We start from the raw sequence: 24,068 nt of genomic DNA on the forward strand, positions 1-24,068 counted from the left end.
CAACACAGGAAGAAAGTCAAAAGAACAATGCATGACTGGAAATGCACTCCACAAAAATGTCCTGGTCAGAGAAAACATGTTAATGCTGCCATGTAAATATCCTATTTCTTTTCCAAAGTCTTCTATCTACAACAAGCTTTCTTAGACAGTAAGGCCATTATGGTCAATTATAAATAGTCATTCTATAGAGATGCCAGGGACTTGACTATTTTGGTGAACTTCTAGAAATTTAACAATGTCAGAAAATCTTTTGCAAAGTTACAAAAAGACCTACATCTGAAAGTAGCAAAAGTTTATTAACATCTAATATGGCTTCTGGATTCTGTGATTTGTTGAAAACACTTTTATTTTTCTTTGTTGATAGTTGAGATTTGCCCAGAGAGTAATGGCTGTTTTTTATAATATTTTTAACTTCTGCTACTGTTTTCATCTACTTTTCAAGTTTTTCTTAAACAGGAAACCTAAGATAATTTTTCAGGTTCACAGACAGATTTGATAGACTTCTTAGCAATAAAGTTAAGAGTATTTAATTAATTCTTTTATCAGCAGACAGCAACAGATAAGGGATTTGTTTCTTTTTAAAAATGCCTCCTTTTCCATTTTATAAATTCATTTTAAAAAGAGCATGATTTTTTTCTTAGACTTCACTTACCTTTTTTAACTGTGCTTCCAATTTGCTACATTCCTCTTTCTTTTGTTCAATGGCTATTTCTAGAGATTTTAATTTGGAATCCCTTTTCAGTCCTGCAGAGGCTAATGAAGATGCATGTTCTTTGAGGTCAATTAAACTAGACTGAAAGAAAAAGATTTTGAGTCAGTAAAACATTGAAATTTCTACTAGCAATGCCTTTAATTTGAACACATTGATTCTATACATAGCAATAAAGCGTTCAGTAGACAGAAAGGGTAAATATAATCTTACTAAGGTAACAATAGTCCGCTCTGGCCAGGAAATTAAAGTTGGCCAGCTTACAGAACGAGCAGGATCTAATTGCCATAGAATCAAATGTGACCAAATGTTGTGGTCAGTAAATGCATGTTTCATGTCTCAAAGTCATGCTAATGATTTAAGTCCCAAAGTGGTCTTTACATGTCATAGCAAAACAGACACCCTGAACCTTCCATTTACATTTATTGCTGTCAGACCATGCAGACTCTGAGACAAATATGAAAGAAAATACTGAATTTAATGCTTCCCCTCCCAATAGCAAGTCAAATATAAAAAAAACCTCCTATTACATTTTTATCAAATCGCATTTCTCTAACAGAGAAATGATCAATGGTTTTTCAAACATCTTCCAGAAAACTCAAACATAAAATTATTTTAAAATTGAGTAAACTTTATAGTCCTGTCCTTTGCAATCCAGATTTGATAGATACAATGAATCTTTCCAACTCAGACATAGGGTTGCCTAAATTGTTCCAGTTATTAATCATGTCCAGAAATTAACAGGTTCTACATAAACTCTGAATTCAAAAAACTAAAGAAATACTTGCATATATCACTGAACATAACTTTGCAACCTAAAAAAGCAATGTTTGTCATCAACTATGAAATAGCAACATTGAACTATGTGACTGAGATGTACAAGTTTTACCCCAAAACAGACTCCGTGTATTTCCTTCTTACTCATTTGCATCACCTAGGAAGATACTAAACAGACACCTGTCTCTCTGTAAACAATGCTACCTAATAATTTATCCTGGATTGCTTCATGGGCACTGGAATGATCTTGATGATAAAAGTCACCATTATCCAGCAAGGTGCTTCTAAAACCCTCTGAGGAACAGGTGACCCATTTTCATTTTTCACACCAGGAAACTGAGGCTCACAACAGCTGAGCATCTTGTCAAAGTTCACTTAGCTGGTAAAGGCAGATACAGGTCTCAAACCCAGGTCTACAATTCCAATTTGAATGTCCTTTGTTGTATCATTCCCACAGAAATAACGAAGGACATTATAATCCAGTCATTTTGTCATGGTGAAGATGTATCATCACTCCAATTAAATTATAAGCTGATGGCAACTGCATATTGTTTTTCTTTATAAATTTTAAACTGCCAGATGCAATAGCCAGTTTTATTCAACTCGACCAGGCTCTAGTCCCCAATTATTAATTTAGAAGTTGCTAATAGAAGGCATTTTGTAGACATGAGTAACATCTACCATCAGTTGACTTTAAGTGAAGGAGATTATCCTCAGTACTCTGGGTGGGCCTGATCCCATCAATTGAAAGGTCTATGAGCAGAACTCAGGTTTCCCTGAGGAAGAACAAATTCCACCTATTGGCTGCAGTGTCAGCTTCTGTCCGAGACTCTCCAGTCCGCTTTTGCTGATGACCTGTTCTGTGAATTTTGAACTTGCCTAGCCTTCATAACTGTGTAAGCCAATTCCTTATGATACGGTTCTTAATCTGTTGAAAATGTTTAACGTGGTTCTGTTTTTCTGGCAGAACCCTGACTGACACATCCAGCCCAGTGTCAAGCACATTATGCAGAAACAATAAATGTTTACCAAAATGCCTATTTGAAAGTCACTCAATTTTGGGATTATTTACAAAACTACTTTCATTTATAGCTTATACTCCACCACATCATCAAGATCTCTTTTCATTTGAAATATATACATTGATTTTAAGATACAAACTGACAAGTAACACTTCCAACCAGTGAAGAATGCTACAAAGTCAAAGCTTCCATGTTTTCTGTCAATACAAACTACAGTCATCACAGATCCTCCAACTCAGAATCAGCAGTGGAAAAGTAGGGAGAAAACTTCATTCTTTATTTTCATAACAAAGAAATAAGCTCCTTTCTAAAAAAAAAAGATTTAAATTTTAAGAAATATGGATTTTGTTTCTGGGTTTCCTCGAAACTCCTCTTACTCATCGACTCTTTTCCTTCTTCATCTAGATTCCTAATTTATTCAGGATTTTAATTTGGGTGGAATTATCAGTACCCTGAGAGTGAGGAAATACTGTGGAGCCAGGAGACAGACAACTGTGCTGTGGTACCATTCAGCAGGGTGAAAGGTCTAAGACAGCTCTAAAGAAGATGGACAGTTACAGCAGACGAAGTAAGTGTGAAGGGGCCAGTTGCAGGCAATCTCCACATATCTTGGAGTTATGTGGATTAAATAAAATCATGTGTAATTACTGTTTCTCATGCTTCTCCACCAAACTATCCCCAAGAAAACTGAGAGGGTTATAGGGATCCCTTGAAGAATGGCGGAATAGCCCAAAGGCATCCTCTTCATAACCCCCAAGCAAGAATTTCTTTAAAGTATAAAATTTTACTTTAAAAACACAGGTGGCATTTATACTTTGTATTCATGTTTGCTATGGTATAAAAACATAGCTCTAAATTATTTACTATAATGTAAAAATAGGCCAGAAGAACAGCCACATTTAAGCTCTACCTTGGGGCCCAGCATGGTACCACATCTCCTAACCTGAGGGTATTACAGATGAATGTCAAGCACTCAACACAAGGAATAGTACATAGCAGATATCAATAAAGTAGAGTTATTATTATCGTCATCAATGCTGCTGCTATCTCAAGCAAAGGATCATGGGACTACAAAAAATATAGAATCCTCTAATCCATGCAAATATAGTAAGACATAAAGAAAAGTTTCAAGGAGCTGCATTGTATATGGTTAGCAAAACAGAGAGGACAGATATGGAGCATTACAGAAGAAGGAAGTTACAAAATTTTTTTTTTTCCTTTAAATTCAGGCAACTTTACAAAAGAAAGGTTACCGCATTCCCCAAGCCTTCATACAGTGCCTCCAAGTAAGTCTCTAGTCTCTCGCAGCTGCCTTGAATATGAGTTTATGAGGACTATCAGTGAGGTTCATTTGTTTATCCAGACTCACCTCTTTTTCAGTCAGTTCAGCTTGTAAAGCATTGACCTTCTCTTTCAGGTCTTTGTTCTCTTTTCGGAAGGATTCTATCTCTTCTAGTCTTTCCCGATCATCTCTTTCTCGCTGTTCTTTCAAGCGCTCAATTATTCTCTCCTGTAAGGCAATTAACAATAAAGAAGAGGTAGGAACCCATCAGTGTATGTGCCAAAGCATACTGCAAAAGAAAATAAGAGGCAGTGCATCTAAGGAATGCTCTGTGGGAATCAGCACACACAAGAAACTCAAAATTGGATTCGTGGGGAGAAGCTGTGCATAACAGCACATGGGAAAGACAACCAATACAGCTTCTGACTTGTTAATAAAAGTTAACATCACAGGGTTGCAAAGGATCTTAACGTTCAAGTTCTGTGGCTGCTCTTGGTTCGTGGTAGTATCCAGCAGATTTCTAGAGCAGTTCTAGAAGAGGTAGCTTCAGACACCGAGACTCCAGACCTGCCATAGCCTCGCACAGGAAAGGGGAAGAAGCAGAACATGGCTCTTGGCTCAGCCCTCTTTGCTTAGCTTCTCCACTTGACATCAAAGAGCCTTCACTGGTTTCCGAAGGCTGTTCTCTGGCTAGACCGGATTGAAGTGGGGCAGGACCCAAACCCTCCAGGTCTTAGAGCTGGACTCATTGTGAGAGCTTGAGACAAAATAAAGGATCAGCCCATTGTGTATGTGATTTTTCAGTGGGTCTGAAGATGTTGACTTTTCTGTTTTTTTCAATGGTTTCTTGATAGTCAGTAGAGACTCCAAAACACTGGGTGAGTGTGAACAAAGTTCAGCAGCAGCTTTCTTTTACTGAGGGCATACTACATGCAAAGGTGCTGTGATGTGCTCTCCTCTTAAGTCCTCATCACAAGCGCAAGGGCAGAACCAGTGCTCTCGATGACAGTGTAGAGATGAGGAAACCCAGAGCTCCAAGACGCAAGGTGGCCCAGGTCATAAACAGAAGACTTCCCACATCCCGGGTCCTCTGACAGTCAGCCACCTGTCAGAGACCACACTGCCACAAACATATACCTGGAGCCATTCGAGGAGGTCTGCCTTTGATTTTCACACTGAAATGAAAACACTGCTTTCTTGACATGTTTTCCAAAAATAGGGAACCTGCCTGATATCAAAGTAAGATATTTAGACACACACACATACACACAAGAAAATTCCATCTGCGTAAAGCTTGAGTTAGATTTCTGAAATTAGTTTGAAATTATCCAACACATATCTGAACTTCCTTTCAGATGGCCATGTTAAAAATACTGCTGCAACAACTGTGCCCAAGGATCCTGATACTATCTTTTATATTCTTATGATTGCAGAGTACGAGATAATGCCTGATAAATAAGACAACTGTAAAATAGTATTTAAGGCATAGGGAAGTTAGTCTGAACACTTAGCCTGTGACTTCAGATCCCCTGAGGAAGTAATCGTTCTACCCCACTGACAATAAATTTATGTATCTAATGCTTTGGGGCTGGGGGGAGCATATCATTACTGTTTTCCAATTATTTAAAAACACTTTAAATGAAATATATTATTAGAACAGTGGAGGCAGAAATATAACAAATGAATCTATTAATTGCCTATATTTGTTTCTTCTTGATCCCAGACCTAGTTTACCTACCTGTGACAATGGTGAATAGATGATTATGCGATCTACAAGAGAAGGAAATGACCACAGTACATGGTCAATCTCTCAAGGGTTTTTAATGATTTCAGCAACTAAGTCCTTGTTGCCTTTTGCCTACTCTACAACTGATTACCAGGCCACCTCTCAGTCCCATCACTTCCACTACATGGCTGTTGGAATGACATTTCTAAAGCTCCAAAATGACCTGTCATCTCACTATTTGGAAACCTTCCCAGGAATCCCTCTGGCTGGATCACGTGTCATTTATTCCCACTCAGCAGACTTCACATGGTTTCACTGCATGATCATCCTCCTGGCCCCGCTTTCCAGAGGGCAGCACTAAAATCCTATGCGTCCTTTTGACCCACAGCTGGGCAAATCATCCAGCATACAAAGGAAGGAGAACTCAAATTAGGGATCATCTTGGCTTCAAAGAAAAGGTAATAAAATTAAGCAGGCATGTTAACAGCCAGAAGGTGTCAGAATCCTTTGGAAAGCAGGTCGATTTGCTCTAAGCACTTGTACTATTGACTGGGCATTGATGACAAAAAAAATCAACAAGCACTATAATGTTTTTAAGTGTTATTGATGATTCAATACTACAAAATATTTCTCCGTCAATCACAAAACTAATTTAACTGTCAGCCTCGCAGGGCCAGATGTCAAAAACATGTGTTAAAAGCCCCTAATATGCCATGATCTACTTGATTAACAACTAACTTGCAGAAATTCCAACAATGTGTTCTTGTTTTAGTCTTATTTGCATTGGCAAGCATTCCTTATGCACTCATCTGGCTCTGCACAGGTCTAATCTATTTGTGCTTTATCACAGGGTGGGAACTAAATTGCAGTGGACTCCAGCTCCACTATCTGGCTTTCTCAACTACTTATCTGCTATGTGGCTACAGCAAGGCTTGGCGAGACCAGCTTTATAAATACAGTGGGTTCCGTCTCTTGAGCTTCTGTGTGTCAATCCTAGAATATTCAATCTTAACTCACGGAGAGGCATTATTCTTTGCACACTCTTAATAGTTGAATAAGTTCCTGGAAATTAAAAGGAATAACATACTCCCTAGGATGCCATAATCCAGGGGAAATGGTGAATACTGCCTGATGGATTCTTTTCATCAGCCAAAAGACAGCAAATAATTAAATGTAATTAAAAATCCATGAGTTTTTATTAATCATTTTGTTGTTTCACAGCATGCCTTGTTACAGGGGGAATCTGCGCAATTAAATGTGGATAAAAAGTACATCTGTGAGGAAAATTCCATATAAAAGAGATTGTGATGTTGCCAACATCAAAAAGACCTCAAAAGAGTTTTAGTCTTATTCTATCACCTGTGAGCTAGGTGGCCTTGGGATAGTCCAGAGGAGGCAGCAAAGTCTCAACCAAGGACCAGCTTAGACAGGGTGAAAATGGCTTCCAGGAGTAGTGGGTTGAGAAGTTAGCATGTGCCATGATTAATCAACAATGGCTCTCTAGGCCCAGAAATAGGGAATGATGCTGTACATGTCAACATTTTTATTTCTGGGAAAGTTATTTTTCTTGTTGAACCCATTTCCCACCTTAAAATGGAAGAGCATACATTCAGTGTTTCTCAAATTGTGGCCTTCTGACCACTTGGATCAGAACCCTTCAGTATGTTTAAAAATCTTAGGTTCCTGGGCTCCACAGCAGAACAGCTGAATCAGAATCTCTAAGAAATAGGGCCGAGGAAATTGTATTTTAAGTAGCTTACTAGATAATATTATCTGGATACACCTAAAGGTTTGATGCATACTGGAATACTTAAAATAAATCTTCTATTCTTTGTTCTATGATAGAGAACCTTGCCAGTTCCAATCAACTGTTTCATCTGTGCTTTTCAAATATACTAGCATTCTAATTTTGGCACCTTTAAAAGATTTCCACCAAATCAATTGCTCTATGTTTCCTTTTATTCTTCATTGCTGTAAAAAGTTAAAAATCAGATGCAAACAGAGTTTGAAATAAACAGCTCACAAAGCTGGTGTATAGAGCTCTTTTGTCTGACTTGCGCATCATAATTTTTAAAAATCTGAACTTGAATGTTTTGAAACAGACCAAGGACCTGCAGCTAACCATAGTCACCAGTAGTCCCTACTACATTTCAGTAAAGCCTCACCCCTCATTTCCATTTCCTGCCTGGCCCTTCTAGTCATCTAAGTTCTCAATTCCTCATCTAATGTCCAATTCAGATGCCATAAGCCTGAGATTGCAGATTGGCAAACTGAATAATTCTTTGTCAAGAGAGTTTAGGACAGTATAAAACTTAGAGGTCAGCTAATATAAATGTGCATTTTGAAGATGAGGTATTGAGTCTCTGAGAGAAGAGCCTTGCCCAAGTGATGCAACTATCAAGCAGTAAAGACAGTCCAAGGTGGCCAGACTCCCACAGACCTCAGCTTCCCTTCCCAGACACCCCCTCAGCGTCAAAGGAAGGACTCAAATAAAGGGAGTAGTTTCAGATTTGGGAATTATTTTGGGATTTAAGCTAGAATAAATCAAATCTTAATAGGGTCCAGAAAAAAATAATAAAATCCTGCTGAGAATTCATGACATGAAAAATTATACAGTATGTGTTTACTTCTGTGAATTTTAAGAAAGAAATCAAGAGGTAGACATGGGCTGATAACATATAACCCAGATATGCTAAATGAACACATAAGCATTAATAGTTTTTGAACATCCCTTCATTCCAATTTCACAAATAAAATTACGACAAAGAGCCCTGGAAATATATTATTAAAAGTTAAAAAGACGATATCTTTCCCCCAAAAGTCATCTTATTAAATATTCTTATAAGTTTTCAAGTAAAACCTTATAATTCTTATAATTTAATTCTGAAGTTATCTTTCAATTTTTAAAATTATTATAGGATTTATAACTTTATTAACCAGCAACTGTTTCTCTCCCATGGATTTATGAGCAAAATTAATTTGGAAATAGATGCTACATATGATGTCAAATAAGGTAACTGAATGTCAAAACATATTTTTTTTCTTAAAAAGATTCATTTTAATTGTTTGCTATATTTTATTTTATTTACTTTCTGGGATACATGTGCATGATATGTCGGTTTGTTACATAGGTAAACATGTGCTATGGTGGTCTGCTGCACCTATCAACCCATCACCTAGGTATTAAGCCCAGCATGCATTAGCTATTTTTTCGAATGCTCTCCCTCTCCCCACCCCTCCTGACAGCCCCCAGTGCATGTTGTTCCCTTCCCTGTGACCATACACTGTTCAGCTCCCACTTACAAGTGAGAACATGTGGTGTTTGGTTTCCTGTTCCTACATTAGTTTTCAGAGGTTAATGGCTTCCAGCTTCATCCATGACCCTGCAAACAACATGATCTCATTCCTTTTTCTGGCTGCAGAGAATTCCATAGTATATATGTACCACATTTTCTTTACCCAGTCTATCATTGATGGGCCATTGGGTTGCTTCCATGTCTTTGCTATTGTGAATAGCACTGCAATGAACATATGCATGCATGTATCTTTATAACAGAATAATTTATATTCATTTGGGCATATACCCAGTAATGGGATTACTGGGTTCAAATGTTATTTCTGGTTCTAGGTCTTTGAGAAATTGCCACACTGTCTTTCCACAATGGTTGAACTAATTTACATTCCCACCAATAGTGGAAATGCATTCCTTTTTCTCTGCAGCTCACCAGCATCTGTTGCTTCTTGACTTTTTAATAATCGCCATTCTGACCAGCATGAGATGGTGTCTCACTGTGGTTTTGATTTGCATTTCACTAATGATCACTGATATTGAGTTCTTTTTCATATGTTTGTTGGCTTCATAAATGTCTTCTTTTGAGAAGTATCTGTTCATATCCTTTGCCTATTTTTGGATGGAGTTGTTTGTTTCTTGTAAACTTGTTTAAGTTCCTTTTAAATTCTGGATATTAGACCTTTGTCAGATGGATAGATTGCAAAAATTTTTCTCCCATTCTGTAGGTTGGTTGTCTGTTCACTCTGATGATAGTTTATTTTGCTGTGCAGAAGCTCTTTAGTTTAATTAGATCCTATTTGTAAAGTTTTGCTTTTGTTGCAATTGCTTTTGACATTTTCATCATGAAATCTTTGCCCGTGCCTATGTCCTTAAGGGTATTGCCTAGATTTTCTTCTAGAGCTTTTATAGTTGTGGGTTTTACATTTAAATCTTACAGTTTTTAATAGGACCATGAAGACTAGCCCTAGAATCACGGTTCTTTTTGTAGCTTCCTTTTGTTCAATAACTTTTTAATTTATTAAAATTAACTCCACAAATATGCTTACCCATGTTTTTGTGGCTTCTATGTTTTTATCATAGAGCCTTGGTTCTCAGACTAGAGTTTACCTCATAGTGACTTGGGGAACTTGCTAAAGTGCAGATTCCCAGGCCCCGTGAGGTTCTGATTTAGTAGGTATAGATGGGACCTAACAATATAGACTTTCAACAGGAACTTCCCGGTAGTTCTGAAGTAACAGAAGAGAAGCCTTCTTTAGGATACACTGGTTTAGGAAACCCATGGGCATTTAATCTAATTCCCCCATTCATCAAATGGGAAATTTGAGATGCCAAGAGAGAGAATGACTTGCCAGGCTCACCCAGTTAATTAATGCCTCCCTGGTTAATTAGTGGCATAGGTGGGACTGGCCTGTAGGCCTCCTTCCAATTACTGCATTACCTCAGAGTTTATAGGCTTTGATAACAGGGAATATAGGAGATAATGCTATAACTTTAGTAGGGCATCCCGGAGTAAAACCCCTGCAATATCCCATGCATGTACGGCCAAATCCTGCAAAGTGCGGCAGCATCAAAAATGAAGAGAAAGATGAAGAAAAAGAACACAATAGAGTCTACTCCCACACTTTAAAAGTTAACATTTCTTTTCTTGGTTTCAAGCTAAATTTGAAAATAATGCCAAGGACATGGGCCTAAAAACTGCACCAGTACATTCCATGTCCAACCAACAAACAAGCCATCCCTCCTGAGAATTCCTAGAGAACTTTACCTCTACTGCTTGTGGGCACTGGCTCTTTGACACTCAGAAAGTGTTGGAGGAGAGGATAGAGCATATGCAAACTCAACTCCAGGGTATGATATTTACGATAGGTCCCCAGAGAATGAATAAACTCATTTAGCCAGAATGAAATGGACTAGAAATCATTTTAAAAGTAAGTAAACATCAGAATGAGCTATTTGCCTACTGGATTTTATTAATTAATTCATTCTTTTATTTAAATTAATCCTTTTGAATGTAAGTCAGAAAGAAACCCTCAGGATGGCATCCTATCCCCTTCAAAGTAAAAGCCGATTTTAAAAAATCTTGTCTCACGAGGGCCTGTGAAATCTGCCGCCCTTCCTCTCCCCTACCCCCTTGTATTTGTTCTCCCCTCTGCCAGGGCATTCTCCCTCCAGAAGGGCTCTGGCTCACTACTCACTTTCTTCAGGTGTTTTCTTGAATATTACCTTCTCAGCAAGCTTCTACCTGGTCATTCTACTCCGGCACTCCCTTTACCCCTCCCTGCCTTCTTTTCTTTTGTAGAAAATATTACCCTCTAAAATCCTAGGTACATCACTTTTTTATTAACTGTCTCCCCATCACCTCCATTAGAGTCTAAACTCTGGTAAAGCCAGGATTTTCACCCATTTTCTTCTCTGCTGCATTCCAGGGCTCAAAAGAGGGCATGTCACATGGTGGGGCTCACTCAACCAGTATCCAATATCAAGCATCCCCGATGCAGGTTATACTAGACACTGGGAATGGCAAGGTAACTCACACATAGGATAGGTGTCTTGGGTTTGATGTCTAGCAGAGAAAAGAAATTAACCACATAAAAACAGACGAATGAACAATTAGGGGGGTGGTGGCTAGGGGAGGGATAGCAGGTGGTGGGAGGATTGGGGAGGGATAACATTAGAAGGAATACCAAATGTAGATGATGGGGGAATGGATGCAGCAAACCACCATGGCACGTGTATACCTATGCAACAAACCTGACGATCTGTACATGTATCCCAGAACATAAAGTATAATAAAAAAAAAAAAAAGTGACATGAACTCTGGGGAGTTTATGGTGTTCCTGAGACATAATGGGGATACCTAGGAGGTGTCCCTAAGGAAATGATAAAATAACAATAATAATAATAGTGATAACATTATATATACTATTCTAAACACATTCCTTATTTTCATGCATTTTCTCCTTAACATAATCCACTGAGGTTAGTACTATTATTATCCCCTTTTACAAATGAAGAATCTGAGAGGTTAAGTAATTTGTCCAAAATAGAAAATATCGGGCCTAGGATTTGAACCCAGGCAGTCTGGCTCCAGGTCTATATTCTTGACTACTGCACAATACAACTTCTCATGAAGCTGACCTCTCAGAAGAAGAGAAATTAAATTTGCAGAGAGTAAGGAATATTCTCAGTTGGGGAATAGCATCTGCAAAGAGTCTGAGGCAAGAAAGAGTACAGTACGCTTGAAAATCTAGAAGCCCCGCATGGCGAAGGCACAGAGAACCTGGAAAAAGAGAGATGGGGGATGAGGCTGGAAATGAAAGAAAGAATAAGGAAGGGAGCAGGCACACAGAGTGGGGGCTTGCCAGATCAGATAGGAGAAGGGACCCTGGGGGCCAAGTAGAGGATTTCAATTTGTGTAATCCTAAGTGCAATGGCAAGCTAGTGAAGGTTTTTATGGAGGGCCAAAGGTGATGTAATCAGATTTGCACTTCAGAAAATGCCCCTGGTTACAGTGTGCCAAGTCCACTGAAGAGGGCTTGGATGGGGAGAACAAGCACCAGGGACAAAAGGTAGTGTCAGAAAAAGAAGAAAATCAGGCATATTTAAATGCATTTGGATCAACTTCCGCCAACTGTGTTTCCCCACATCCTGATTCCCTGTTTTTGAGTGCACACTCACCTTCTCTGACAGAGCTTCCTCTAGCGTTGCCAGGGCAGTATCTGTATTACTGGAATCTGTTTGCAAGGACTTCACTCTGTCTTTCAGGTTGGTCAGTTGTTTGTCTTTATCCCTAAGTTGTTCTTGCAAGTTTTCAATCTAAAAATAAAAATAAATACTTTAATGCATATTTGATTACATATCCTGGGACAAAATTCCTGAAGTGGATCTGTTAAAACAAAACAAAACAAAACAAAAAGAACCTGAAATGATAGAAATTGTCAGTATTAAGAGGTTACGCTTTGACTTAGACTCAAGGCCATTTTGATGAAAGCTTCATTTCTTCATGCAGTTCAACTCTGTATTTAAACGGTGAAAGAGTGGAGCAGAGTATTTCCCTCCATACAAAGGTAAGACCTTCTAACATATATGTAAGCACTATTATTTCTATCTATTGCTATCCCTTTTACAAGCCTTTTAAGTCTCAAGTCGATAGACCTAACCTTGATACACTGAACCAGAGAAATATTACGCAAGATTAATTCATTGATTAAACAGACATTTATGGGGAGCCCATTATGCACCAAGCACCGTATCAGTATATGGCAGATCCCATGTAGTCATTCACTCACTCCTTTATTTCAGTATTAAAGTTTGTGATATGCCAAATGTTGTCAAGTGGCTGTTCAAAGTAATCACATGAAAAGCCAAGTAGGTTATCACCAGCAGACTGTTAATGGGAAGAAGTTGTGATATAAGTCAAATGTAACAAGTACTAAACACTCCATTTGGCAACTAAGTCATGTGCTGGCAACAAACCAGCCACTTTTATCCGCTATCTGCAGCCTGAAATAAACACACCAAATAGCCAATTATAATGCCTGTCCAGGAGCAGCAGCAAGGGCTTTCTCCTGGGCATCGAGGACATTATCATTCATATTTTTATTCTCTGCTTTCAACCATGTATTTCTTATCTAAGTATTTAAAAAAACCCACTATACAAACAATTTATTCGTAATAAGGGTTTTAAAATGACAAGGAAAAAAAGCAGTACAACTCTAAGATAAGTCCATTCAAAATATTTGCATTCTGCACCCAGCTTTCTCAGGGAATCATTCCAAATGCATGTTTCACAATGTACATTCAAACAAATTTTTTGATTACTTGATTCCCTTAGCGTGTATCTGGAATGGCAATCCAACTAATAACAGTAATCCCAGTAGTAACGAGGAGGAGATGATTACAATGACAACAGACGTGGCAGCAGTAGCAGCCTTAAAAATAGCTCTAGATGCAAAGACAATGGCTCTGCTGAACTTTAATCTGGAAAACTCTGTCTTGGCTAATTTTTTCAATGGCTACAATGGAAACCTGTAAACTCTGTGGCCTAACAAAGATGGAATTTTTTCCTTCTTTCCTTCCTCCCTTCCTTCCAGCCTCCCTCCATCCTTCATTCTATCTTTCCTTCATTCATCTTTTCTTCTTCTGCCTTGAGATAGACATCTTAGAAACTCAGGTTATAGGTCAAATAGTTAACCTTTTCCTTCAACAAAATTTAATGTGATCCCATCCAGCTGCCACTGTGAAGATTCATTGCCACTCCATGGAAAACACAGCAATTTAGAAGGTATAATCATCTCCAGTCAAAACAAAGGCTTCCTCCCTTCCAGACAAATGTTCACACGAAAATACACATGAGTAAGAATATGGATAGTTATATGTCAGAATGATACTGGTTATGTGGAAGAAGCCAGCAGCTGAAAGGACTGACTCTTGGAAAAACTGTATGTTATTACTTTGAATACGCCATGCATGTATTTGTGTACACATGTGTATGCAGATCTATGGTGGTTCTGAGCAAACTGATTACACCCACTGGCCTACCCTGGGAGACAGTGCCCTGGGCATAAGAGAAGGACATTAGCCTCAGGGTAGTAGTAGGTAGCAATTTCAAAGGACTTTGGACACTGGAAATAGAGGCCAAAGGAAGAGTTGCTGTGCACTTATGTCACAATCCCTGGTGCCTCCTCATATAACCAGAAAGACTAGGAAGTCTGAGGGTCTGGATTCCACTGGCATGCAGGTAGCTGTAAAGAGCTGGAGAAATATTGATGGTGTAGATTGAGGGTCAGGGTCCTACTGGCATGCAGGTAGGGCTTAAGAGGAGAAACAGGGATGGTGGGGACTGAGGGTCCGGGTCCTACTGGCATGCAGGTAGTGGTTAAGAACTGGAGAAATATGGGATGGTGAGACTGAGGACACGCGGGTGCTGTATCTATTTACCTCACATCTAAGAACCAAGAAGAAGAGCCAATGATACTGCAGGCATGACTAACAGGGCTGGAATTAAAGATATGTTTATTGAGCTAGGGATGCACCACTATAAGAAATGCTGCACAAAGATCACCAAGAATGATTCTTAAGAGAAAAAAATAAGGTGCAGAACAGTGTGCAGCATATAGTCTCTTGCATAAATTTTGAAACATCTATAAATAGATAAATATATCTGGGAAAAAAATCACAAGAAATTTTAACCTTTGTGGGGTAAGGTCTGGGGGCAGAAGGTAGAGGGAGCTTTCGGTTTTCATCTTTGTACATCTGTATAGATTTCTGCTTGAATTTTCTAACCATGTGGGTTTTATTATTTTTAAATGTCAATCAGGGTTATCCAACTGGTAAAATTATGAGCCACTTTTCATTTATATTTTTATATATAAACATTATACACATTAGTAAATAATTTAATAACACAAATGCCTACTTAACACTAAATTGTACCAAGTTACCAATACAGATTGTTGGTATATTTATATTTATTTTTTTAATGGGATCTAAATATTTATTTTATTTTTATTTTAGGTTTGGGAGTACATGTGAAGGTTTGTTACATAAATAAACATGTGTCACAGGGGTTGGTTGTACATAACATTACATTGCCTAGGTATTAAGCCCAGTACTCAATAGTTACCTTCTCTGCTCCTCTCCCTCCTCCCACCCTCCCCACTCAAGTGGACCCCATATCTGTTGTTTCCTTCTTTGTGTTCATAAGTTCTTATCACTTAGCTCACTTATGAGTGAGAACATGTGGTATTTGGTTTTCTGTTCCTGCATTAGCTTGATAAGGATAATAGCCTCCAGCTCCATCCATGTTCCTCGTAAAAGACATGATCTCATTCTTTTTTTATGGCTACGTAATGTTCCATGGTCTATATGTACCACATTTTCTTTATCCAGTCTGTCACTGATGGGCATTTAGGTTGGTTCCATGGTTTTGCTATTGTGAACAGTGCTGCAACAAACATTCACATACTGTATTTATGGTAGAATGTTTTATATTCCTCTGGGTATATATCCAATAATGAGATGTTGGTATACTTAAACCATGGCCTATTATGCAAGTATTTGAAGTCCTGTTTGCATAGCATTGCTAACTAAATAAAAATGGTAGAATCTTTAAAAAGCAGAATGTAAAATAGTATGGCACTGATTTTATAAAAAGAAGAAGTTTTGCATACAACAACAATATATATATATAGAATCCACCAAAATGTTTTATTTGGCAATGAGGTGACTAATAATTTTACTTCTCCTCTTCATGCTTTTCTGCATTTGCCAATACGTTTTCATTGAGTGTAAACAGAATAAAAAGATATTTTAAAACCAAATACAAAATATCAGAATGGTTCTTTGAGTTTTAAACAATAATTTTTGTTTTTTAAAAGGACTCTTTGCAGGAAAAGAAAATCCTTTAATACTCCAAAGATGACTGAATTATTAAAATTTAAATTTAAAAGACTGGAGAGAATATAAAATTCTGTATCTTTTTTAAAAAGTACTGAACAGTTTTCTCATGTTCACAAATTGTTATGACATTTTTATGAAATACGTTGGGAACCTTTTCTTCAAAAGGTGAGGTTGTGCAAGGTTCAAATAGCAGGATTTGAAAAATAAGCAAATTGTAAACAAGGATTAGGATAGGAAGCTTTTGGGGTGGAAAGGGGAGGGTTTGTTTGTTTTTTTAAAGAAATTTCATAATGCAGAAATGGACTCCACTTTAGCAACACAGACAACAAAGTATGAGATGGGCCTGAGCACAAGGGAGCTAGAGAGGACCCCTGCCCTTGCCTTTGACCTGAGCTGCCTTCTGGTCATGGCTGGGCAGATTCAGGAGGAGCCAGTACTCCTGAAGCAATAGCTGTGCCTTCTGTGGCAGAACCCTGGAGAGGAAGTAAGAGAGGAGAGCTCAGACCCTGGAGGTCATCTGACAACCCTAATCCTAACGCCTCTGCTGACTTCTGAAGCTCTGCCCAAGAATTAATGGGGTCCTTAACTCTGGGCTTGCCAAGCCTGAGATGGGTCAATGTTCAGCAGGGGAGCTTTGTTGTGAATTTCACACAAGTGTAGTCCTCAGCACAAAAGGGGCCACTGACTAACAGCCACAGCCTCCTTGACTCCACATTTTCTCCTCCTTCTATTTGATCTCCCTGCTGCAGCCAAAGGTGACCTTCCCAACATGCAGATCTAACTGTATGACTTCCTTCCTCAGAACCCTTCAATGGCTCCTCATTGCCCCCCAAATAAAGCCCAAACTCTCTAACACATGAGGCCCTCCAAGGGATGATCCATGTGATCTTCTACCATCCCTCAGCCAAGCCCTGGTACTGTCAAATTACTAATGCTGTTCCCCAGTGCCCAGATATCCTTATATCTTCCCATCTTTGCCTATCTACCTCCTCTTCTTGAAGCCCTCTTTGCACTGCAACTTTTCACCTATTCAAGTTCTACTCAAACCTTTAGATATCAGCACACTCTTGCCTCCTTCAGGACTCTTCCTTCAACCCCTCAAACAAGGTTAAGTCCCCTAATCTGCATTTTTCATACACTATTAAAATTGCTTCCTTATTTATGTCTACAAGTAGGCTGTGAGCTCAATGAAGACAAGAGCGCTGCTCTACTCACTGTTGTATCTCTAGCTGCAGCACCTAATTGTTGGCAATACCACTTATTAGCTTGAAGGAAGGAAGGAAGGAAGGAAGGAAGGAAGGAAGGAAGGAAGGAAGGAAGGAAGGAAGGAGGCAGGCAGGCTGGCTAAAGAAAGTGGCTTATGTAAAAGGAAGAGGCTAGAGTAGGTGATGGTTGAGTCCCTTCAATTCTAGAATTAATCAAAAGTGTTGGAGAAGGTCTATATACAGCTTAAAACAGAGGACCTAAAACATACTTAGGCAACTTACAGTTTTAAATGTTACCCAAAGGTATCTTTCTGGTTGTTTTCATTATAAAATACCAAAATTCATTTACTAACAAAGTTTATCTTCTAAGACTTGTCTCTGGATTTTGTGCTATCCACACCTAGAGTATCAGTTAATGTTATTAGCTAAAGCAACAGAAACAGCTTGGTCTGATTTAAGCAGAAAAATGGGGAAATTCACAAAACTGCCAGAACTAGGGTCAGGGAACATAGTATAGAATTATGCCCAAAGTTTTGATGCAAGTGGTCTAGTGCAGACACCGTTGCCCAACTGCTGAAAGCTAGATATTGAGGCTTACAGTACAGTGAGCTCTGTCCCACTCATTCTATCTTTGGCCTCAGCGACCAACTGTGTTGGCAATGCTACATATTAACTTAAAAAAGGAAAGAAGTGAGAAAGGAAGGAAGGACCTCTAACAAGAGTGGCTTCAACTGACCCCTGGACACTACTACTAGCCCTGCGGTCATGCTGCCCCATGACCTTGACCTTACAGTCCTTGCAGCCGAGAGAGAGTCCTTTGCAATCCCAACATTCCAATGACACTGGGGCAGGTACATCTAATGAGGAAAGCCCAGGTAAGGCATACAGCCCAACTGCAAGTGAGGTTGAGAAGCAAAGTCTTGGCAATTTCGTCTTCCATAGTGAGATGTTCTTCATAAAATCAGAAGAAAGTCTAAAGTCTGGATGGCCAAAAAATATGACCCATATTCATAGCACCTAGGGAGAGCTTCAGTGTTAGCTCTCAAGCCAGCAAACTGCACCATTCTAGAACAATGACTCTGGACTTTGTCTCTCTCAAGTTCCCACAGGCCTACAGGGTTAAAGTCTGACTCAGACACTTCTCCAAATATGGTCCCCGGAACTCTGTTACCAGTCTTTGACAAAATAACTACAGAAATCATGAGTGGTACACAGCATCCCAATATGCAAGAACAAGATCCATGAACCTGTCATGATGAGCAATGTATAGATGAGTTCAGGTGTCGCTGAACCCGTGTCACATGTGGCTGGAACCGCACACTGATCATGCACACAGTAAGACTACATATTGTTCCATGACAGACTGAAAATTTTTTTAAAAAGTAAAAGCTTGCTTGGGGAGCATGAATGTCTGCCAATCTCTCCAAGTCCCTCAGAGGTACCTTTTGCAGAATGCCAAGGATGTTCCCTGAGTGGAAAAGGCAAGGCTGGTCGCTAACACAGGGCCCACTAAACCATGGATTTAAACACAAAGATTTAAGTCAACCCATTGTATTAATTTTCTACTGTTGCATAACAAATTGCCACAAACTTAGCAGCTTAACAGCATACATTTATTTTCTTATAGTCTACGGATCAGAACTCTGGCCACGGCCTGATTAGTTTTTCTGCTGAGGGTCTCACAAAACTAAAGGGATCAGTCTGGCTCAGTTCCCATCTTGAAAAGCTCATTCAGGTTGTTGGTATTCGTCAGCTCCTTGCTGCCTGCGGGCCAAGGTTGCTGTCAGCTTCCAGAGGCTACACAAAGGCCCTTGCCACATGGTACTCCCCTCCCACCCAGCAACCAAGCATTTCTTATATGTAAAATCACCCTCCTGCTTGGAATATCTCTGACTTCCCTGTCTCTGCATTCTAGCCCCAGATTTACTGTGCACATGTTATTAGGTAGGGTCAACACAGATAATCTTCCTTTTGATCAACTTAAGGTCAATAGACTAGTGACCTTAATTACATCTGCAAATTCCTTTTTTTTTTTTTTTTTTGAGGTGGAGTTTCGCTGTTGTTACCCAGACTGGAGTGCAATGGTGCGATCTCAGCTCACCCCAACCTCCACCTCCTGGGTTCAAGCAATTCTCCTGCCTCAGCCTCCTGAGTAGCTGGGATTACAGGTGCACACCACCATGCCCAGCTAATTTTTGTATTTTTAGTAGAGACGGGGTTTCACCTTGTTGACCAGGATGGTCTCTATCTCTTGACCTCATGATCCACCCGCCTCGGCCTCCCAAAGCGCTGGGATTACAGATGTGAGCCACCGCGCCCGGCCTGCAAATTCCTTTTTGCATAAACATAACCTAAGCATAGACACAACACCAACAGGCACTTAATAAGGGAACCATCCTAGAATTCTGCTTATTATACCCACATTTTTTCTTTGAAATAAAAACATGTTGGTCTTTTAGATAGATCTCTTAAACAGAAGATTCTATGAGTGAAATTGATTCAAAATGGAGGAATTCTCCACTCTCAGAGGATGTGTGACATTTTAATAAGGCCAAAAAATAGAATAAAAATTTAGAAACAAATTTTCGGCTTATAAAAAAGTTAGTAAGTATTGTATGCAGCAGATCTCCTTCCTCCATTTCTATTTTTTCTTTCTTTCTTTCTTGTTTTTATGATGGAGTCTCACTCTGTTGCCCAGGCTGGAGTTCAATGGTGTGATCTTGGCTCACTGCAAACTCTGACTCCTGGGTTCAAGCCATTCTCGTGCCTCAGCCTCCCAAGCAACTGGGACTACAGGCGTGCGCCACCATGCCCAACTAATTTTTGTATTTTCAGTAGAGACAGGGTTTCACCATGTTGGCCAGGCTGGTCTCAAACACCTGACTTCAAGTCATCTGCCCACCTTGGCCTCCCAAAGTGTTGGGATTACAGGTATGAGCTACCGCACCTGGCCATGTTCTTCTATTTCTTGAACGTATCTCCATTATTAAGCAACATAGGTTCCCAGCATTAGGGTCTATTCAGGATACCTGTTTTAATCAGATAACTATTTAGAAGGCAAGATATAGCTGTCTACAGTCAAAAAGCACTCTCACAACTTTCAGCTAGTATAACAATGTCATGATGATGATGAGGCCATTATTTATCAAGTGACTCCTACAATCCAGGCACTGCACTAAAAGGTTTTTTTTTTGACACTTTATTTTGAGATAATTGAGATTTACATGCAGTTATAAGAAATAATACAAAGAGAGTCCTTTTACTTTTTGCCTAGTTTCTACTAATGGCAACATCTAGCATAATTATAGTAAAATACTATAACCAGGGAATCGACATTGATACAATCCAATGGTCTTATTCATATATCATGAGTTTTATATGCACTCATGTGTATTTGTGTATTTGTGTGCATCTGTATTTAGTTCTATGCAATTGTACCACATGTGTAGATTTATGTGACTACCACCAAAGTCAAGATACAGAACGAGTCCCACACCACAAAAATCCCTTGCATTGCCCTTTTATAGCTGCACCCAAATCCCTCCTACCTCTGTCCCATCCCTAACCCCTGGCAACCATTAATCACTTCTACATTTCTATAATTTGGTCATTTCACAAACGTTATATAAATAAAGTCACACAGTATGTAACCTACGGGATTGGCTTTTTTCACTTAGCATAATTCTCTGGAGATCCATCAAAGTTGTTATAGTTATCAACAATGTCTTCCTTTTGATTGCTAATTGGATATTCCATAGTATGGATATCCCAGCTTGCTTAAGCATTTACCTGCTGAAGGACATTTCAGTTGTTTTCAGTTTAGGCTGCTACAAATAAACTACTATGAACATTCAAGTATGAGTTTTATTTTTTCTCTGAACACAGGTTTTCATTTTTCTGGGATAAATGCTACCAGAGTGCAAGTGCTGGGTTGAATGGAAGTTGTAATTTCTATTACATAAGATACTACTGCACTGTTTTCCAGAGTGACTTTACCGTTTTGCATTCTCATCAACAGTGTGTGAATGATCTGGCTTCTCTACAACCCCACAAACTTTTGGTGTTTTAGTATTTTATTTTGGCTATTCTTATATGTGTGCAGTAATATATCAATTTAGTTTTATTTTGCATTTCCCTAATTTACTAATGATTTTTAACATCTTTTCATGTGCTTATTTGCCATCTGTAAGTCTCCTTCAATAAAATGTCTCTTCAAGTCTTTTGCCCATCTTGTAAGTTTTTTTGTTTTACTATTCACTGTTGTGACTTCCTCACATGGTTTGCAATTATTTCCTCAAAGTCTATAGCTTGTCTTTTCATTTTCTTAACAGGTCTTTCACAGAACAGAGGTCCAATTTATCAGTCTTTCCTTTTATGGATCATACTTTTGATGTCACTTTTCAAGAGTCTGTTGCCTAGTCCTAAATTCTGAAGATTATCTCCTAGAGTTTTTCTAGCGAATTTATACTTTCATGTTTCACATTCAAGTCCATGATCTACTTTTTGTTATTTTTTGCATAAAGTGTGAAGTTTAGGTCAATGTTCATTGTGTTGCTTAGAGATATCCAGTTGATGCAGCATCTTTATTTAAAAAGCTATCCTTCCTCCACTGGAATGCTTTTGCATTTTGTAAAAAATCACTTAGGCTTATTTGTGTAGCTGTATTTCTGGGTTCTATTCTGTCCCATTAATCTATATCTCTATCCCTCAACAATATCACATTGTCTTGATTACAGTAACTATATAGTAAGGCTTAATATAGGTAGAGTGAATCTTTTCACCTTATTCTTTTGTTCCCCAAGATTGTTTTAGTTTTGGGGGGTTTACACATTTTCATGAAAAAAATGTATAAAAAGTTTGTCTATGTCATCAAAAACCTTTGGTGGGATTGTGATAGGAATCTCATTAAAGCTATATAGCACTATTTGAGTCTTCCAATTCATTAATGTAATGCATATCTCTATTAGTTTAGGTCTTCTTTAATCATGCTCATTAACATTTTATAAGTTTCAGCATACACATCTTGTATATTTTCTTAAGTTTACATCTAAATAGTTTATTTTCTTTGGATAATTATAAATGATATTGTTTTTAATTCTATTAATAGCTTCCACATATTTAATGTTAGTATATAGAAACATAATTAAACTTTGTGTGTTGATCATGCATCCTGAGACCTTACTGAAGTTACTTACTAGTTCTGGGAGTGAAGTGGGTTGTTTTGTTTAGTTTTGGCTTTTGTACCTTTATAAAGATTCCGTGGGATTTTCTATGTGGACAACAATGTCATCTGCAGAAAAGGATGACACTTTTCTTTTCTTATTGCAGTGGCTAGGGCTGTGGAGTACTATGCTGCATAGCAATAATGAGAAGAGACATATTTGTTTTTATCCTGAATTTACAGGGAATATATTCAGTCTTAATGGTGAAAAATAGATGTTCGCTATAGGTTTTTTGCAAATGTGCTTTATCAAGCTGAGGTAGCTCTCCTCTGCTCCTAACTTACTAAGAGTTTTTATTATGAATAGGTATTGAATTTTGTAAAGTGCTTTCTCTGTGTGGATTAACATGCTTTTTTATCTTTATCCTGTTTACACAGTGGATTATGATAATTGCTTTTGGCATGCTAAATCAGCCTTGCACACCGGGAATAAATTTCACTTGGTCATGGCATGTTATTCTTCTTATACATGTTTGAATTTGATTTGTGTAATATTCTGTTGGAGATTTTTATATCTAAATTCATGAGTGACAGTAGTCTATAAGGTTGTTGTGGGGGTTTTGGCTTTATTCTTTTTGTTTTGTAATTTGATACTGTCTTTTTCAGGTTTGGGAATCAAGGAGTTACTGCATCATAAATTAGTAGGAAAGTGTGCCCTCTCATCTCTTATCTGGGAGAAACGGAGTAAAATTAGGATTAATTCTTTAACATCCAGCCATCAGGGCTTGAATATTTCTTTTTCAGGAGCTTTTTAATTACACTTTCTATGTATTTCACGGTTTTAAGACTAGTCAGTTATCTGTTTCATGTTGCTTATGTTTGGATACTTTGTGGTTTTTTAGAAATTGGTCCATCTCTACCAAAGTATCATATTTATGAGCATGAAGTTGTCTACAGTATTCTTCTATTAGGTTTTTAATAGCCACTAGAACTGTAATGATAGCTTCTGTTTCATTTCTGACATTGGTGATATATATCTTCTTTCTTTTATTTTTATCAGGGTTCCCAGAGATTTATCAATTTTATTTATCTTTTCAAAGAAGAAATTTTTAATTTTATTGATTTCTCTGTTGTTTCTTTTTGATTTTATTAATTGCTGCTCCATTTTTATTATTTCCTTCCTTCTACTTAGTTTCAGTTTATTTTGTTCTGGGTTACTAAGAAAGGAACCTGGAGTATTCATTCAAGATCTTTCTTCTTTTCTCATATAAGCATTCAATGCTTACATTTCTTTCTCAGAACTGCTCTAGCTGCATTTCACATATTTTGATATGTTGTGTTTTTATTTTCATTCAGCTTTATGTATATTTTTCCTTTGAAACTTCATGTTTTGACTATGGGTTACTTAGCAGTGTGATGTACAATTTTCAAGTGTTTATAGATTCCTTTGTCTTTCTGTTATCAATTTCTAGTTTTATTACATTATAGTCATA

At 38.2% G+C, this 24,068-nt stretch overlaps 1 protein-coding gene across 10 annotated transcripts in view; it reads right to left on the reverse strand.

The window, feature by feature from the left end:
* Window positions 1–24,068, reverse strand: part of ERC2 (ELKS/RAB6-interacting/CAST family member 2) — a 958,416-nt gene that overhangs the window by 493,108 nt on the left and 441,240 nt on the right. For all 10 annotated transcript variants that reach the window (XR_010338994.1, XR_010338995.1, XM_064367213.1 and 7 more), the window contains 3 exons: window positions 12,487–12,624; window positions 3,878–4,018; window positions 653–793 (listed from right to left, as the gene is read on the reverse strand). Coding sequence is in view for 8 of the 10 variants with exons in the window: in XM_064367213.1 (XP_064223283.1) it covers window positions 653–793; window positions 3,878–4,018; window positions 12,487–12,624 (420 nt within the window). In the remaining 2 variants the exon portion in view is untranslated. The remainder of the gene's footprint in view (window positions 1–652; window positions 794–3,877; window positions 4,019–12,486; window positions 12,625–24,068) is intronic.

This window comes from Aotus nancymaae, unplaced genomic scaffold (assembly GCF_030222135.1).
Source record: "Aotus nancymaae isolate 86718 unplaced genomic scaffold, 86718_ANA_hifiasm-v0.15.2.pri h1tg000067l, whole genome shotgun sequence".
Lineage (NCBI taxonomy): Eukaryota > Metazoa > Chordata > Mammalia > Primates > Aotidae > Aotus > Aotus nancymaae.